The sequence below is a fragment of the Tasmannia lanceolata genome, unplaced genomic scaffold (genome assembly GCF_043159265.1).
Source record: "Tasmannia lanceolata isolate RefF3 unplaced genomic scaffold, GAP_Taslan_0.1 ptg000015l, whole genome shotgun sequence".
Taxonomy (NCBI): domain Eukaryota; kingdom Viridiplantae; phylum Streptophyta; class Magnoliopsida; order Canellales; family Winteraceae; genus Tasmannia; species Tasmannia lanceolata.
This window is the reverse complement of record NW_027518692.1, coordinates 57310616-57329887: the sequence shown is the minus strand read 5'-3', so window position 1 is coordinate 57329887 and position 19272 is coordinate 57310616. Positions and strand designations below refer to the sequence as shown.

General features: G+C 39.0%; 1 protein-coding gene across 2 annotated transcripts; it reads left to right on the top strand.

The window, feature by feature from the left end:
• The first annotated feature begins 9216 nt into the window (after nucleotides 1-9216).
• Nucleotides 9217-19040, top strand: LOC143846206 (protein DETOXIFICATION 18-like). Of its 2 annotated transcripts, none has more exons than XM_077354627.1 (7): nucleotides 9217-9687; nucleotides 13271-13815; nucleotides 17079-17165; nucleotides 17308-17364; nucleotides 17464-17702; nucleotides 17795-17913; nucleotides 17988-18385. In XM_077354627.1, exons 1-7 carry the CDS (start codon nucleotides 9442-9444, stop codon nucleotides 18198-18200), a joined length of 1506 nt encoding a protein of 501 aa, XP_077210742.1. In that variant the 5' UTR covers nucleotides 9217-9441; the 3' UTR covers nucleotides 18201-18385. The 2 variants fall into 2 exon arrangements, with proteins under 2 accessions (XP_077210742.1, XP_077210743.1); XM_077354628.1 differs by lacking the exon at nucleotides 17988-18385 and adding an exon at nucleotides 18838-19040 and having other exon boundaries at nucleotides 9220-9687.
• The last annotated feature ends 232 nt before the right edge of the window (nucleotides 19041-19272 follow it).

Genomic DNA, 19272 nt, shown 5'->3' with positions numbered 1-19272 from the left:
TTTGACGAAGCCTGGCATGAGCCTCGAGATAGGACGAGGAGCGAGATTGAGTTAGTCTTTTGTGAGTGGGTGAATGAGCTTAATCCATTTCTGTTGAAGTACTTAGTTTATCGAGTCCTGCTGGAGTAGGTTGAGCGGGTGTCATTTTCGCTGCAATGTTGCAATAGAATGGAATCAGAATAAGATACTAATTCCGGCCCCCGGTTCTTGCAATCCAATGTTTTGGTTCTCTTGTAGCAAAAAAATCCTAACGCAATAATGTCTACCTTTGCCTATATGTAATTTTTAGTTGTCTGTTCAAAGATACCCATGGGAAATCCAAAGTAATGCCTATCATTTTCACTGTTGTAGCTGAGAAATCCAAAACTATAAATCTTGTGGATATGATCCAATTCCAAATCTCAACTGCAAATGTGAGAAATCCAAATCTAAATCTTGTGGGTATCCAACCATGGCCTAATCTCATTTGATTACAATTAACCATAATTAGTACCTTTTATAAAGCACTTTAGGAGATAATATTGATCTCATTAAGTTACCTAATCTAATCTAACTACTTAATCAACAAAATCTAACCCCCTAGATCTGAAGCTAGTTTTGCCAAAAAACAATTATATTTAGGAAACAACTACCTTTGTATTGGGAAATCTACTCTAATCCATGTTAGATCAAGTCATCAAGTCCACTGAAATAAAATAAGGGCGATGATAAATTCGCACTTCCTTAGGATAATCCACACCCCGCATTAAAGTCTGCCACATACCCTCCTTTAATGGGGTGTGAATTTGTCATCGTCTTAAAATAATCTAAAACATGGAAGAAAAAAAAAACCTTTAAAGTATTATAAAAAAAAACTCACGAAATCATGAGCATGGAAGTAAACTAAGAATTTAAAGACATAAAGAAAAACTAGGAGACTAAAACTCAAAAGTACTTAACTTGAAAGAAGATGAAGAGGTTGGTTCCTCTTTAAATCTCCGTGGGATGACTCTAACCCTTCGATTCGGGGAGGTTTCTATATCGTCATTTTTAACTTGTTGAGCCGTCCAATTTATACCGAAAAAAATGAATGGTTTGGATCATTCAAATACATGGGCCGCACTATTATCTGCTCATAAAAAGTTTGGAGGGTTGCTATCTGGAGAAAAGGACAAAAGTGTCTTCTCCTCACACGTGCACAAGAAGACAACGAAAGGGGCACTAATTCCCAAAAATGCCAAAAATCAATTTGAAATTTACGAAGGGGGAATGATATGAAGCCCCCTGACGGATAAAATCCCACCACTTTAACGTTAATAGTTGAGTTTTAAAGGCAAAGAAAAACGTTACAGGGGGTGAATTTATCCTCAAGCAATAACCATTCTCACAGAAACAGTTAAACGGGGGATTTTATCCGTTTAAGGGGGGAAAATATCATTTCCCTTCACCAAATCATTGCTCAATTTCACTCCCTTATTTATTTTATAAATGGGGTCACGTTTTGGAAGTGTTTTCCAAAAGTCAGAGAGAATCAAGACTTTAATACTTTATTGAGTAAATGAGAGGATTAGAGAAAGAAAGTTGGAGGGGGGTTATTGAGTGGGGCCCATGACAAGAGGCCTTTTGTTGCCACTACATGACAATTCATCCAATAGCTCATTAAATGTCCCCCAAACTCTCAAGTAGAGAGTTTTTATAGGTTGAGAGTGGTTCTTCTCATTCTTCATGGTGTATCTTTCTTTCTGATTTATATATGTCTCTTATTTATATACTAGCAAAAAACCCGGGCCGACAAAGATGGTACATATCACATCATAGGTTGATCTAAATCGTCCATGCGATGGAATACAACATAGATAGGTTGTGCCTGTAAAATAATTTGCATAGGCTTATCCTAGCCCTCCATTCTATAGAGGTTTCTATAATTGTTGTTCCTCTTAAGGTGCCCAGAATTCATCAATATTTTTACAGGTGCATTCGTAATATCAAACTTTTCGTAAATTGACCCGCACATAGTGAATAAGGAAAAGTAGTTTTTTCGTCATCGTTAGGGGTGCAACTTGGGTCTCAACCCGACCCAACCCGAGGAACCCATATTTTCCAACCCAACCCGACTGGGTTCAACTCGACCCAACCCGATTTGCAATTTCCTCAACCCGACCCAATTTGATATGGTACCAATTGTTGACCACCTCAACTGAAGCCGGGTTGTTTTGGATTTTGAGAACCAATAGTGAGTCACCAATAATCAGCTTTTAACTCACAATCGGTTCTCAATATCCAAACCAAACAGGGACTAACAATTAACAAAGGGAAATGTTATCCGCACTACTATATTTTGATGATCACACTCCCCACTTTATTAAAGTACAGTATGGCCCGCACCCGTCCATTGTGGACTGTGGAGACAATTTCAATGTTGAAAAAGAAAAACACATATATAGAACTTCTTCAGATGGAATCCAAATTCGGGTTTCGGGTCGGATCGAGTCGGGTTGCTCGACAGCCCAACCCGACCTGACCCGACCCGATTTCCAGTTCGGGTTGATTTTTCCTAACTCAACCCAACCCGATTTGCGAAAAAACTTAACCCGATCCAACCCAAATTCGGGTTGAACCCGACCCGCTTGGGAACATCCAAGTAACAACGATGATTTCAAATTATATATAGTGCTAATGTCCTCACTACCATATTTTATAATGGCACTACTCACCGTATTTTGATGATTGCGTTCCTCACTTTATTAAAATGAACGGTATGGCCTGTACTATAGGATGATCCAAACCGTCGATTAGATGGGCCACTGCCTACATAGGTTGTGCCCCAAAAATAATTTTCATAGGTTGATCCGAACCCTCAGATATATAGCGGTTTATGGGTTGATCCAAACCGTCCATGTGATGGAACACAACATCAATCGGTTGTGCCCCTAAAATCATTTTCATAGGTTGATCCGAGCCCTCAAATCGATAGAGGTTTCCATAATTGTTGTTCCTCTTCAGGTGCCCGGAATCCGTCATTATTTTGCAAGTGTCCGCATGAGTAATATAAAGTAGTTCTTTGGTCATTGTCATATGTCTTTACCTCTTCTTGGTAGTTTTTTTTCGGTACTTTTCGTATGTAGATTACGATTTTACCCTCAAATAATTTTTCATAGAGATAGATGTTAGATATCAACAAAGGGGTTAATGGTAAAAGAGTGATTACCCATTAAAGAAAAGAGATTTTATAGGGCGTGAAGGCCTAAAGTCTCGTATTTTTTTCAAAAGCAGGGCCCACTTCATAGGATGATCCAACCCGGTCATTTCATAGAGCACAACGGGAAAAAGTATGCTCCCCTTAAATTCTCTGTATAGGATGATCTTAACCCTCCAACGTAGAGAAGGTTTCGAAACAAAAGGCCCTGTTTGGATTGAAAGAATTTTCTATAAAAGTCTGGAAACAAATTTTTTCCCAAAATTTCAGACTTTTCCATTGTTTGATTACACCAAGGTTGAAAGTTTTATTTACAGGGTCATTTAATTTATAGAGGAATGATAAATGCAAGGCGCCCTTGCATAGGGAGCCGGAAAAGAGCTCTTGATAGGATCCACATGACGGCGCGGGTGCATCTATTATTCCTCTAATGTATAATGATATTCCAAAAAATATATTATTTCCGTCTAAATTGTGGAAACAAACATGAGGAATTCTAAACTGAAGGGCGCCCTTGCAAAAATGGGGTGAAAGGGCGTGCTCGTATAGCCTATAAGGGCACGCCCTTTCACCCCATTTTTGTAAGGGCGCCCTTCAGTTTAGCAAACCTCAACAAAAAATTATCCTAGGAAAAAATTTTCCCAGATAGATGCTTTTGTTGCAATCCTTACAAGGCAAATTCTCTCGTGAAAAAGAGACATTGCAAAATTGCTTATGCGAAAGTGCCTAGACACTCCACCTTAAAAAACTAAAAAGATGAAAACCCCTCATTCTCTATCGCTCGTAATCATCATCGTCCACTCCTCACTCGTACCATTCTTCCATTCCCCATATATTCTTGGTTTTTTAATCGATTAATTTATATTTTCAATTAAGTCACATTTTTAAAAACTAGTAAAGGCCGTTCGTTCTAGAATGTGAACCGATTGTGGTCTCCAAACCGATTGTTGGACTCAAAATTACATCTAATCCTGAGTCTGATAATGGGTTTGTGCCCCACAATCTCTCGTGATAATCTAAAACGAACATGGCCTAATTGGGTGCAAAAATCACCCAATTGCAGGAATTTTAAATAAAATGCAATTGACTAATGTACACCCAATTGCCGGAAGATAATGATAAATGCAGTCATAAATGCGGTGAGTGACGTGGGTTCAATAAGGCACCCTTGTGTTTGGATTTTTTGCAAACGCACCTTAAGTTTAGCATGGGAGGTGTCCATATCAAACTACTTTTAGATGGCGTGCCCCGTCTCCATGGAAACTAATATTTCCCACCATATATAGTTAAAATATTTCTAATGTTTTAAATGAGGCGGGGCGTGCTCATTATTCAAACACACGTTTTCCTGTTTATGAATGCTATCGATATTCTATTGTATATTAAAATGTGAAATTATATGGTGTCTGATGAGAAGTAAACTTGATTATATACAAAATGAAAACCGATCCCCAATCTAAATCCAAGGATTTTTGTCACAAAAAATGAAAAACAAAACTTATAGAAAGTCAATTATTAGCACCAGGCATGTTGTGCGGATAGAATCAAATCCGTAAAACTAGTGGGCAACCATAAGTCTAGCATATTATAGGTGGGCCCCCCGTATATTAATGGTCCCTATTGATCCATCACTACAGACAATACTTAAAGACGCAATTAATATCTCCAAGTGGTGAGAAGTGGCTAAAATCAAGAAACAAAAAAAAACTCTACTCAGACTTTTTCCTGATTGTTAGCCGTGTCTCACTCTCATCTTAATCGTGCCTTCTCAAATCTCTCCTTCTCCTACCTGCTCCACCCGTCTCTTAGTACTTGGGGACACTGATTTATCATAAGAAAAAAAATCCTGGCAGCCTGATATGGCCTTAGTAACACTTTTATAATGGGGCTTTTTTTCCCGTCACTAATGCTCTGTTTGGATGCCGCTAATTCGTTGGGAGATCTATATCCCAGCGGTCAAAGGGGAGATTAAAGGGGAGATCTAAAACAGATCAGTCAACGGGGAGATTAAGGGTGGAAGAAAGAAACATTGTTTGGTTTGTCTTGCAAATATTGGGGGGGGTTTGGTATAAGGGCAAAAAGAACTCCCCAAGATCTTCTCCACAAATTTCTTTGATTTGAAGAAATTTGGAGAGAAGATCTCGAGCTCGCCACATCACCCGACCGTCGCCCGACAGTGCTAGTGGTCAAAGACCTTAAAAGGCAACCAAACAATCTCAAGAAGATCTCAAGAAGATGTTCTCCCCTCAATCTCCTTAAAAATAGCCAACCAAACAGAGCATAAGTGTGTATAGCAACGGATTTATGCCTTTCCGCCTAAGACTAGACATCAGAAGGGGTATTTCTTGTAGTGCTTAATCATACAAGACATCTTTAGGAGCCAGCCGAAGTAAGCTAAAATTTTGATTTCTTTTGTGTGTGTGCGCCTGTGTTGATCTCACAAGTGGGATGTGCATGTGGCCTAAGACTAGGCTTATGTAGGTCGCCTCATAGAGATCGACAGGACCAGTGGTCTTGATCACACACATACTTTTAAATTTTAGACGTGTCCAAAAAGCTATCTTGTACGTCTCTATTTTTCCTTAAAACTTGGGCATGTTTGACAACCATGAGAAAAATTCGTAGAATATTTTTGGATCAATTACTGTTACATGCTGGAGAGTTGAAAAAATGACGAGAAAATGTTGAGTTTTGAAAAAACACTAAGAAATGATACTTTATTAAAAAAAACTTTTTAGGACGAAAATACCCCTCAACTTACTTTATCTTTCTCTTCTTGGTTTTACCTTTTACTCTTTTACTTGCAAGTTTTACTCCGACGCATTTATGTGAAACGACCTCATTTTCCGGCGATAGAAGCCTTCTTCTCCGGCGAAACATCGTCATTTCTCCGGCGAAACATCGTCATTTCTCCGGCATATGCCCATTTGTCTTGAGAGGGTAGAAAGAGTTCTCTAGAGATGCCCTTTTCTCATTTTCTTTTTCCTCTTCCAAATATCCAAAATCTCATTATCTTTGTAAGTCTTTAGGGTTTATAATCTTCTCATTCATCTAGACATTTGGCACTTTCTTTTATTAGGTTTCTCATGCTGAGGTCCTTTTGCTTCTACAAAAGGAAATTAATATCAGTGTATTTGTGACTTTTGATTATGTGGGTTTGGGGAGAAACCCACCTCTTATACTGTTTGGCCAAAAAATAGGTTACTTGAAGCTAAAAAAATGTAACTCGGATCCAAAATCGATAGCTGAAAGCCAGAAAATCGATAGGTTATTTGAAGGCAGAAATGATAGTTGAAGCCCAAAAAATACTAGTTGAAGCAAAAAAAAAGTTACTCAAAGCCAAAAATGATAGTCGAAGCAAAAAAAAATTATAGTTAAAGGCAAAAAAAAATTTCCTTAAGCCAAAAAACTAGTCGATGCCAAAAAACAAATTACTCATAGGCAAAAAAAGTTACTTGAAGCAAATAAAAAGTTAGTTGAAGCCAAAAAAAGAAGTCGAAGATAAAAAAAATTTAGTCGAAGCCAAAACGTGTTAGTCAAAGCGAAAAAAGAAGTTTGTTGAAGCCCAAAACGTGATAGTCGAAGCCAACAAAAAAGTTCCAAATGTTACTGGAATTCAAAAGTTTTAGTCGCAGCAAAAAACATGTTAGTCGAAGCAAAAAAACCAGTTATTCGAAGCCTAAAAAAATTAAATTGAAGCGAAAAACACAACGGCGAATGTTACAGGAAACACATTTTTCACTTCGACCAAGTGATTTTTGGCTTCGACCAAGTAAATTTTGGCTTCGAATATCCTGTTTTCGCTTCGAGTACCTGTTTTTGCATTGAAAAAAAGAGGGGGAGATCTCAAAACCCTTTTTGAGAAAGATTTGACTAGGGAGAAGGCTGATGAGTCCAATTTTGTGCATTTCAAGTAAATAAAACCTTTCAATACCCTAAAAAATGAGAGAGAGAGAGAAGGAGATGATGTTAGATGGAGTTTTGAAAAAAGAAATAGAAATATAGAGAGAGAGGGAGAATGAGATTTCAGGCTTACCATGTTACGTATTGCCGGAGAAAAGAGTAGGTTTCGCTGGAGAAATGACGTTGTTTCGCCGGAGAAGAAGGCTTCTATCGCCGGAAAATAAGGCTGTTTCACACAAATGTGTCGGAGTAAAACCTGCAAGTAAAAGAGTAAAAGGTAAAACCAAGAAGAGAGATAAAAGTAAGTTGAGGGGTATTTTCGTCCTAAAAAGTCTTTTTTTAATAAAGTAGCATTTCTTAGTATTTTTTCAAAACTCAACATTTTCTCGTCATTTTTTCAACTGTCCAGCATGCAACAGTAATTGATCCAATATTTTTTACCTGGTGTAAGAGAAAGGCAGCAGAGAGGACAGAATACGACAGGGTTTGAAACAGGTGAAACAAAAATCCAATTGTACACAAGGAATTTTTTTGGGCGCTGATATTTCCCCCCCTTGACGGCTGGCTAACGTATTCCCACCATTTGACCGGTCTCTCTCTCTCTCTCTCTCTCTCTCTCTCTCTCTCTCTCTCTCCACACACACAACAGGAACAGTTGGTGGGCCCAACAGAAATCATTGGTGGAATGGTGGGCCTATCTTTGAACAACGTAGGCCCCGCCCATACCACACCATAGGATAATCCAAACAATCCATTTGATGGGCAATAAACGTAAATAGGTTGCGTCCCAAAATATTTTTCCATAGACAGATCCTAGCCCTCCGATCTAAATAGAAACTACATCTTATGCAACCTCTATAGATTGTAGGGTTGTGATCATCCTACGGAAATGATTTTTGGGGCACAACCTATTTACATTGTGGCCCATCAATGGACGGCTCGGATCATCCTATGGTCTGAACGGTACACTTCATTTTCAAAAATATGGGTGGGGCCTAAATTGGTACGAACCACACCATAGGATGATCCAAACCATGGACGGCTTGGATCATCCTATGTTGTGGACGGTACGCTTCAATTTGAAAAATATCGGTGGGGCCTACGATTGGGCCTTAATGTTAGTCTACAACCAACTCCATATGATTATCCAAACCATGGATGGCTTGGATCATCCTATGTTGTGGATGGGCCTTAATGTTACTGTACGACCACACAGGATGATCCAAACCATTCATTTGATGGGCCAACCCTTTTGGGGGGCACAACCCATTTACGTTATGGCCCATCAAATGGACGGCTCTGATCATCCTATGGTCTGGAAGGTACACTTCATTTTCAAAAATATGGGTGGGGCCTAAATTGGGCTTTAATGTTACTGTACGAACCACACCATAGGAGGATCCAAACCATGGATGGCTTGGATCATCCTATGTTGTGGACGGCACGCTTCAATTTGAAAAAAAAACCGGTGGGGCCTACGATTGGGCCTTAATGTTACCAACTCCATAGGATTATCCAAACCACGGACGGCTTGGATCGTCCTATATTGTGGACGGGCCTTAATGTTACTTTACGACCAACTCCATAGAATGATCCAAACCATTTATTTGATGGGCCACAATGTAAATAGGCTATGCCCCAAAAATCATTTTCATAGGATGATCACAACCCTACAATTTATAGAGGTTGTATAAGATGTAGTTTCTATTTAGATCCGAGGCTAGGATCTGCCTATGGAAATGATATTTTGGAACGCAACCTATTTACATTTATGGCCCATCAAATGGACGGTTTGGATTATCCTACAGTGGTATGGGCGGGCCTACGTTGTGTAAAGATGGGCCCACCATTCCACCAACGGTTTCTGTTGGGCCTACCAACTGTTCCTGTTGTGTGTGGAGAGAGAGAGAGAGAGAGGGGGGGAGAGAGAGTGGAGAGAGAGTGGAGAGAGAGAGACCGGTCAAATGGTGAGAGAGAGAGAGAGAGAGAGAGAGAGAGAGAGTGTGAGTCTGTGTGTGGAGAGACCGGTCAAATAGTGGGAAAGTGACATATCCTAACGTTTTCCATCTTAAATCTCTCAACCACCCACTCCTACTGTTCAAATATCTCATGTATATAACAAATGTAAGTGCAACGTCCTACCTCTGACCAGGTAGCCCTGTCTTTTTTTATCGCTTAGAAGATGAGCCCACGAATCTTGAAAACGTGGGGCACATGAAGATGAGACAAGGATATTAAAGGCTATTTTCTCTGATCACTTCTCCCTCTGTGCACCTGTCATTTGCATACTGAGAAGAAAATTGTGGGGAGTACTCACCAAAAAAAAAAATTTGAGGGTAGAAATAAGACTGATATAGAGTGAGATGGGTTCTACTACTACAACTCCCTTGCTACAGAGACAACAAGAAAAAAGATGGTTGGAAAAGTTGGTGGATGTGGAGGAGGCCAAGAAACAGATATTATTCTCAGTCCCGATGATGATCACCAACGTCTGTTATTACTGTATTCCCTTGGTCTCCGTCATGTTCGCCGGCCACCTCGGCGAGCTCGAGCTCGCTGGCTCCACCCTCGCCAATTCATGGGCAACTGTCACTGGACTCGCCCTCATGGTATTCTCTTTTACATGACACCATGATTTGGATCTTCTTTTGGTCATGATTGTTTTTTTTTTTTTCTGGCTTCTGGGGTTTTCTCCCTTTTACTTATAATATTAACAAATGGTTTTATTGATAAATAACTAGTTGGGTTCCTCTAAATTAGTTGTCAAGAGTTCATGAAAATTGGTCACAGTTCACAGAGAAAATCTATGGGTTGAGGATGTTTTTTCGTATGAGAATATTTGGAAGGCATATGGGATCAATGGCAATGATCTTTTCTTTTATTCAGTATTTATTTATTTAGTCCAGTTTCTGGGAGATTAGTTTAATACAATTGCATAAATTACTCTGTTCCTAATGTTCTTCTAGCCTGACTTACAAGGATTTGAGAATCTCATTGGACTAACTGATGATGGATTGCCTAGAACAAACCAATTAGATTCATTTCTTTCGGTGAAGCTGATTTCTTGGGTCCATCATTGATCGCCCTTGTACACCTCAATGGATAGGCGAATGATCGGGTCTGGGCATATATGTTGATGGGCGTTTGCCCTAATTGTCAAACAGTGGCTTGCAGTGGATTGTCGAGAGCGTAATGGTGAAACGTACTCATACAAAGAGCAAAAGACCATTGATTGGATCATTAGGATTGTCTGGTGGGTGTGATTTTTATACATGGCTCATCCATGGTAGTGCTTACCTTTGGACACTCAAGATCATCTGAAAATACATAGATAATAAACTGTTTTGATGAGTGATTAGAATGTCCCGAGTACTTGTGATATACCTTTGCCAAGCTCTTGTTTGGGATTAGTTGCATATTAATGATATATTGATATGGAAATTGAAGGCAGATTGGAGAATTAGCTTGCTCGAATTGATGAATAATCTTAACCCTCTCTAGCTATTAGTTCTAAATGGATGATTTCATAGTCAGGTCATTCCCAACTCTTTAAGTTGTCCATGGTCCAACCTGAATTCCATCTCTGTTATGATTGGACGGACCAAGCATAGAATAAGTACTCTGTGAATACACTTCACTTCAATGCTCATGGTGAAACATGCCTTGAATATTCCAACCCATGATAACCACACTTTAATTGGATGTGAAATTTTAATGTGTTTATCATCGCATCTAATCTTCTGTACAAATAGTTTTGAAAATAATGGTTACAATAGTCTTAGAAATAATCTAGTTAATGGCTTCCAAACATGCCTCAATGTTTGCAAATAAAATCAAATTAAAATAATCTTATTTGAAAATGACCAATTTTGGTGGCATAAAAAAAAGTCCGAAAAATTAGTCTATCTTGACAATTAACTATACTTTTAAACAGATGGATCTACTTAGGAGTTAGGACAGAAGCACACTCTACATGACAAAGGGTAACTTCCATTCTGATCTTGTAATTCACTTATGTTGGGCAATTTTATGGGCCTTATAAGTATAGGACAATCCTTTCCCTGTATCTTCATCGAATCTTGCGATAACTTAGGGCACGTTTCGATAACTTAGGGCACGTTTGGCTACCATGATTTTTTTTTCATGATAAATCAGTGTCTCCAACTCTAAGTGGAGATGAGGATGAAGTTTCTAAAAACCAGGAAACAAAAAACAGGAAACTAGTGTCTCCAAGTGATAGAAGTGGCTAAAAGTCAGGAAACAAAAAACTATTCTCAACATAGGACCGACTTTTTCCTGATTTTTACTCACTTCCCATGCTAACCTCGACCATGCCCTCTCAAATCTCTCTCCTTGTCCCACTGCCCTACCCCTTTCTTACCACCTGGAGATACCGATTTATCATGAAAAAAATTCCTGGCTGCCAAACATGGCCTTAAGGGCACCACCTTTTCTCTGGAAATTTCCCCCCAGAAATGATCCATTGATGCTTCCTGAGCAAAATATACCAATTCTCAAACAGAAAACTAAGGGAGAAGATTATAAAACCCATCAACACCTGACATCAGGAATGGCAATGTAAGAAATCTTAACCGAGTTAAAATAACATGGTCTGGAAGAAGAACATTAGTATTGCTATCCTTCATTGATAACCACATAATTTGGCATCCGAGGGGACTGATACCTTATTATGATGGCGGTAATGCCTGCAATATCGATGCCTTAACCCGTCTTATCAATGTAAATTGGCGTCAAAAAAGGACTGGGAGCAGCATTGGTAACTTGTGTGCTGCAATAATACAGTTGCACTGAAAACAATATCATTTCTGAGTTGATGAGAATATAAAAAGATGGATTTTTTTCATTTCCAATTCATCCACTGGTGCCAACAGTAGTGAAAGGTATAGGGATTAAATTGCTGCTGATCTCTAATGATAGCCATACATTTCTGCTTAAGCAGAGAGGAAGCAGGGAGCAAACAGAAATGCTTAAAAAACTGCCGAGAGTTTGAGTTCTTGCTTTGGATGCATTTGAATTTATTTATCATCATAATATGTTATGGCTACTGATATTGGCACTGCCATATTTTGATAATGGGCCGAACTCACCTTGGCGTTTCCTTTTAAGTTGGCCGTTTGAGAATTGTAATAGCTTTTGGCAGCTGGTTAAATATTAAAAAACAAAGTGAGTTCGGCCCATCATCAAAACATGGAAGTGCCAATATCATTAGCCCATATAATTTATTGTTGCACAGTCAAAACATCTTCCTATTCAGTGAGACTTGATAATTAAGAAGCACCAGTGTTAAATTTTGGGAAACCACTGAGACTTGTTAGCTACCAGCTCATTTAGCAATATGCTATCAAAAGGAGATAATGAGGTGCAGGGCCATGCTCAAGTTGAAGAGCTTTAGGATTAAAGTGATCCAATTAGCATAATATAGGAAAGATGACTTCTGCAGACCCCAACTAATTTGGGAGAAAGGCTTAGTTGAGTTGAGTTGAGTTGAGTTGAGTTGAGTTGAGGAAAGATGAATGCTCATTGTAATCTAAGTTTATGTAAACATGGCCAACCCATGAAATCCACAGCTTGATCTGATCATATTGATTTGAGCTGTTAGGCAATATGGTTTTTGACTAAAATGATCAAGAGATGTGATATCAAAGCTTGACAAATGGCTTCCATTATGACCTGATTTAATTAAAAACTCAAAACAGAAACCTGTTTTGTCAGTTGGAACTTTTCCAGAAAGATGATGCTAATCCATGGTCCAGAAGGAGATGATAAACTATAATCCAAGAGAGATTCATAACCTGAATTTAAAGTTTTTAATGTATTCTGGGTGTTCTCCATTGTTTGGTTTGCTTTTCTGTGATGTATGGCCCTATTCCTTTTCCAGATTCACTTGTAACTCTATCTGTAGACTTTGTGAAGCCAATTTTAGCTTTCTGATTGGTATCTTACCATTTTATATTTATATTTATTTTGGTTCTCCAACAAAAAATTCCCGCTCTCCACTATATCTAAAATAAACTTGTTATTGATGCTATTGTTGATGGGTTTCTGAACTCATTCTTCTATGTAGGATGCAGTGAATCTGATTAAAAATCTCCAAGCAGAGGGTTTACCTCTTTTTAGCATATTTCTGGATATAAATTTCTTACTGTTTTTTCTCATGTGTTTTTGTTTCAGGTTGGTCTAAGTGGCGCTCTTGAAACTCTTTGTGGCCAAGGATTTGGTGCAAAGCTGTATGGAATGCTAGGGATTTACCTACAATCCTCCATCATTACTTCATTCTTATTCTCTGTTATCGTATCTGTAGTGTGGTTTTATTCAGAATCGATATTAATTTTGCTCCATCAAGACCAAGAAATATCAAAAATGGCTAGCCTATTTTTGAGGTATCTGATTCCGGGAGTATTTGCATACGGCTTTCTCCAATGCATTTTGAGATTTCTCCAAACACAAAACGTTGTGATACCTTTGGTCATATGCTCACTTATCACGTTTGTTGTCCATGTGGGGATAACGTATCTATTGGTTCATCACACATCTCTCGGCTTCAAGGGGGCGGCACTAGCAGCTGCAATATCATTTTGGATTTCATTTATTGTAATGGCACTCTATGTGAAATATTCAAAGAACTTCAAGCATACTTGGGAAGGGTTTTCTCTGAAGTCCTTCCATTATGTACTTCCGAGCTTGAAGCTGGCAATGCCCTCAGCGGTGATGGTGTGGTAAGTTAGCTTCATTAGCTATTGCTTCTCCTAAAATATTGCAAGGTGGTGTTTCTTATTTGGAATTCTCGTCATTCTTCTACCATGTCCGCAAATAGATCATGCATGCACCGTGTTTCTTTCCCATCAATAACATTTTGGGAATCCGGCGCAATGGGATGGAGGCATGAATAGCTTCAGGGTTTGTTAGCTCAGCTATCATGTCCATATTTGGATGCATAGGAAAATAGAGAAACCAGAAGATGCTCAAGAAATTCATTAAATCCCTAGCACAAAGACTCCTAAATCCATCCCGAGCTTTTCTAGTTTTCTTCCACCTCTCCTTTCCAATCCTTGGTCAAACTTGCATTCCTAGGCTCTATGAATTTTTTTTTTGGCATGGGGGATTGTTGGGGGGGGGGGGGGGTGGGGTGGTGGGGGTGTGCTTCCTTAACTTATGATATGTATTAGTGTATTAGCTAGGCTTGTCCCTATTGGGGGGTTCCACACGAAAGCAAAGATCCCGCATCGGAAAAGTGAATGGATGTGGATGGGCTTATAAGGACTCGGGCACCCTCCCCTTAACGGCTAGCTTTTAAGGGTGAGTTATGCTCGGCTCCCAACAAGTGGTATAGCAAGGCATGATAACTCCTAAGTGCCCTTGAGGATGGAAAAAATCCCTTGGGGAAGATCTCGGTATCCCCAGTATACCCTCGAGGACGGTGAAAATCCCTCGGGGAAGATCTCGGAGTTCCCACGTGGAGGGGCAATATTGTCCACGTTGCTCCGCGTGGAGGAAGAGATTGTTGGGGGTTCCACACGAAAGCAAAGATCCCACAACGGAAAGGTTAATGGATGTGGATGGGCTTATAAGGACTTGAGCACTCTCTTCTTAACGACTAGCTTTCAAGGGTGAGTACTACCTGGGAACCAATAGTCCCGAACCAATGAGGCATTCTGGCAGGCACATGCGTGTAGGAATGCTGGCTACAAAGACTAAAGGACTACGAATACAAAACTCTAGATTATCAAAATACTGAAAAACAACTTGGAACATTTTAATACAAAGTTATCACTATTGTAACAATACAGAGGAGCTTAGTGTTCCTCTCATATTTCTATTTGTTGTTCAATTCCATATGAATCTCTCATGAACCTTCCAAACGTGCTAATTACAAATTTTAAGAATTATCATTTTGTAATTGATCTGTTAATTTCACTTCACTGGTCTCAAGCTCGTTTCACCTTTCAATATTTCTGTCAGACCAGTGTATTTTGAGACGTGCAATTAACCCCATTAAGCTGTGTTTGGAAAAAAAAAGTGGTCATTACAGATTCATTCCCTCTTGTTTGAGATGAGATACCATTCTAAAAGTTGCTTGTGTCACTAAGGTAGATAAAGCCGAATCTATGCTTTAGTGAATACCAGCATCTGTTCTCTAATGCCATCTACTAGATAGGCAGTTGTTCGAGGCAGCAGTGATTTGTTTCTCTAGGTTGCCTGCTAATTTTTCTTGAGTCCCTCGTCATGGCATGTGAGATCTGTATGGTCTGTATGCTATTCTCGTACATTTTCTCCACCATGCACACAAATAATTCTAATGTCTGCATTTGGGTGAAGGAATTCAGTGAAGGAATTTCAAATTATTCTGTTCCCCCGCACTAAATTGTGTTAGTGTATGCACTAGCTCCTGAAGATTTCTTTGTGAAGATCAGGGGGTTTCGTTTTGTGAGTGGATCTACAATTTATACTGTAATTTTTCGTTGTTCTCTTTCTCTATCTTTTCAACTACAATGCCATTTCTCTTTGACACCCTATCTTTCTCAAATCTCTGTTTTCTCAGATTTCCTTTCTAGATTACTATTGTTTTTTCGAAGAAGGCCAAAACAGTTTCTTCCTTCATGTTCTGGCTATCCAACTTGATAAAACTCTATTTTGTTGTATCCATTGGCTATAAATTACATCCGCACTTTATCTGTTTGGCATCCCTTTTGGCCACAACTCTTATCCACTCTTGGCTACCTCTGTTTCATTTCTTTTACCAAATGACCATTTTCTCTTTTCCCATACCCTTCTCATTTGTCCACTGTGTTTTCTTGTTTTTCTCTTCCTTCTCCTTCACCACCCTGATTTCTTCAGGTAATGTAGAAACTTGATCTTCTTTAAACTTCTTCTGAAAACATGGTGTGGGAGCAAGAATCTCATGCTACAATTAGAACAGACTGGTATCAGTTACATCACAATTCATTTATGGTCACAATTTTTTACAAACATGTAATGGTGTTTATTACTACCACAAGTGTGGACATCCAACTCCAAAGTTACTGTGCATTTTTAATGTTTATCCTAGATATATTTATGTTTCTTTTTGTTTAAATCTTTTAATGTTGTTCTTGGTAGCCGACCCCAACTAGTTTGGGACAAAGGCTTCGTTGAGTTGAGTTGAGTTGTGAATGTTGTTCTTGGTAACAACAGTGTTTCAAAATGCGAATGCGAGTCAAAACTCGGCCCAAGCAATTCCGAGTCTGCTCTGCTGAGTACTCAATTGACTTGGGCGAGTCAGGCATGTCCTTAAAATTCAGTAGTTTTTAGGATAAGATAAGCAAAAATGAGGGTGTAAATTTGGGGAAAGGGAGTGTCATTTGAGAATTAGAAGTAAAAAGGGGAGAGCGTGTGTTCTCTCTCTCTTTCCCTCTCCCTCCTTTATGCAGATGTATGATTCCCAAAAACTATTTACGATTCCCAAAATCAACACATTCAACTTATGGGCCGTTTGGATATGCGGATTTTAGAATCCAGGTTTTTAGTTTGAAAACAGTGTAAAAGAGGGTATGAATCAAGCTGCTGGATGCTGTCCTGGCAGCGTTTCTTGGATTTTAAGCAAGAAAATCAGGTTTTAAAAATCTCTCCTACATCCTATGATTTCTAAAACCTGGAAATATGGGAGGATCTGCTACTCTCTTGCTGATGGAAAGAAGGGAGAGAAGTAAAAAATGAGTAAAAAACGACGGCTGGTCCTCTTCTTCTCTCGTCTCTAACCCTCTTTTACACTTTTTTCAAACTAAAAACCTGGATTCTAAAATCAGCGTATCCAAACGGCCCCTTAGTGTTTCTTGATAAGATGCTCTTTAATTATTTTAACTTACTATCAATATATGCTACTTTCTACAACATACGTTGGTCTCCTCGGTCTCCTTTCCTCAACATAATTGGTTCTCCTGATGCATTAATCTACGTTACTATCTCATTAATTACCATTATTTGATGTTTCATACCATCCCAGCTTGGAGTATTGGGCTTTTGAAATTCTGGTGTTGCTGGCTGGATTAATGAAAGACTCAGAAAACAGTACCTCACTGATCGCAATCTGGTATGGTTTCTTGACCCGCTTGTTGCATTTTCACTATAATCATAATAAAGATGGTTTTCCTGAAGTGTTATAGCCACTTGAACCTAAATAACTGAATATTTTGAACCTGAATAACTGAATGTTATATACATGATATCTACAGTGTGAACACAGAAGCCGTCACATATATGCTTACTTTTGGTTTCAGTGCAGCAGTGAGGTATGTTCTACTAAATTTCTATATTTTTCTGGTAACTTGGGGGTCTATTAGACGAACTCCATTCGCTGCCCAGACAGTGATTAGATGTTTTTGTGACAGCACTCGCGTGTCAAATGAGCTGGGCGCTGGGAACATTGATAAAGCTAAGAACGCTGTGAAAGTGACACTAAAGCTCTCTGTATTTCTGGCTCTAGTAGTTGTTCTTTCACTAGCCTTTGGTCATAACATTTGGGCCAGTTCTTTCAGTAACAGCGAGGTGATAAAGAAAGAATTTGCTTCCATGACCCCCTTGCTTTCTGTGTCCATATTATTTGATTCTGCGCAGGGAGTTTTATCAGGTGTGCCATGTTCTTATCTACTTTTGCTACTGGCCCCATATGTTGTTTTCAGATGAAATGTATTCATGTTATCTTTGATGCATGATTTGCAGGCGTGGCTAGAGGATGTGGTTGGCAGCACTTGGCTGCATGGGCTAACTTGGCAACCTTCTATCTGATTGGCATGCCAATAGCTGTCTTCCTTGCGTTCAAGTTAGAGCTATATGCTAAGGTGAGTCATCAATTTAGTTTATTTCAGATCTATAGACATTTTATGCATCTTCTCTAAATTGTTTCCTTTGACAGCCCACAGGTGTTTATCAAAGCATGTGCTATGTTTATGTCTTGAATTCTATCCCATATTTTCCAATGCCTCCCCTCTCCCCTCTCCCCAAACCCCCACCCCCCACCCTCCTAATGATGTCGTTTGATGTGATCATGGACGGGGCGGCTGACCTTTCCTTGGCCTACACCCCAGGTGGAAATCGAGGGCGCTATAGGGGTATTTTTGTCATGTGAAAATCCTAAAGTTTTTACCTGTAGGAGAAACTGTCGTATTGGGATTAGCGATGGGAATCTCTATATAATGTCTTGGTTGTGGACCTTTTGGGTAACTTGCATTTTTCTAGTCTTCGCCTATAGTTGAAGCTCTTAGATCACATTCGGCCATGGATGTACTCAAACAACGTGACAAACCACATAAATCTCATGTTCTATTTTGTTTCTGTCTAATTTCTATGTTTAATTGCTTTGTGTTTCCATCAACAGTTTTCACAACAAAACCATTATCACATGATATAGTGGTTCTCCTTTTCAATGTTCTTTATATTTAATCCTTTTGTTTTGAAACAAATGCAAAAATTTGTAATTTAGTTGAGATCTTGAATGTACTTTTCTCAATGAAAATTAGATAAGAAATCCAAATCTATTTCCATGTTTACTCTTCTCTTTCAGTGACCCATTTCTCATATCAAGATCATTTGCAATATTTAGTTTGTGAACCATCTTAACTAATATCTTATACGCAGCACTATCTAATCCAGGCTTTTCTGAGTTGCCCATCTTATATTTCTCTGTATCTTCATGTTATCTTTCAAAATTCTTATATGAAGAAGTTGAATGACTTACCTTTTGAAATTGGGGTTATTTGATACAGGGACTATGGTTAGGTCTAATTTGTGGTCTTATCTGTCAAGCCAGCACCCTGCTAGTGATTACGCTACGCACCAAATGGAAGAAGATAGATGATCTCTCCGCGAACGATCTAGTGTAATCGATGCCATTGATCTTGTCAACTATCATGAGCTGACATTAATCTGTTAGATAAGTACTATACAAATCAATGTTTTAGCTTTTCTTGGTGGGCCCCAAAATGAGCAGTGATGAATCCAAGGGGTGGGATCATTCAATCAAGGTGGATTGACAGCAATGGGCTGGGCTTATGCTCGTCGATCAGGTGGGGCCGAATCAGGTGGGAACCATCTGATAGGCTTTGCTACTGATTGACTGCACATCAAAGTCGCCACGGATGATTCACAGTTTCTAATTTGTGGAATATAAGTAAACGATTATAAAGCAAAAAAGAACTGGT

Bases quoted from the DNA above. Each gene is read 5' to 3' on its own strand.
- LOC143846206 (XM_077354627.1), top strand. From the start codon at position 9,442: ATGGGTTCTACTACTACAACTCCCTTGCTACAGAGACAACAAGAAAAA. The intron at 13,816-17,078 runs GTAAGTTAGCTT...ATACCATCCCAG, and splicing joins CCCTCAGCGGTGATGGTGTG to CTTGGAGTATTGGGCTTTTG. The intron at 17,166-17,307 runs GTATGGTTTCTT...TGATATCTACAG, and splicing joins ACCTCACTGATCGCAATCTG to TGTGAACACAGAAGCCGTCA.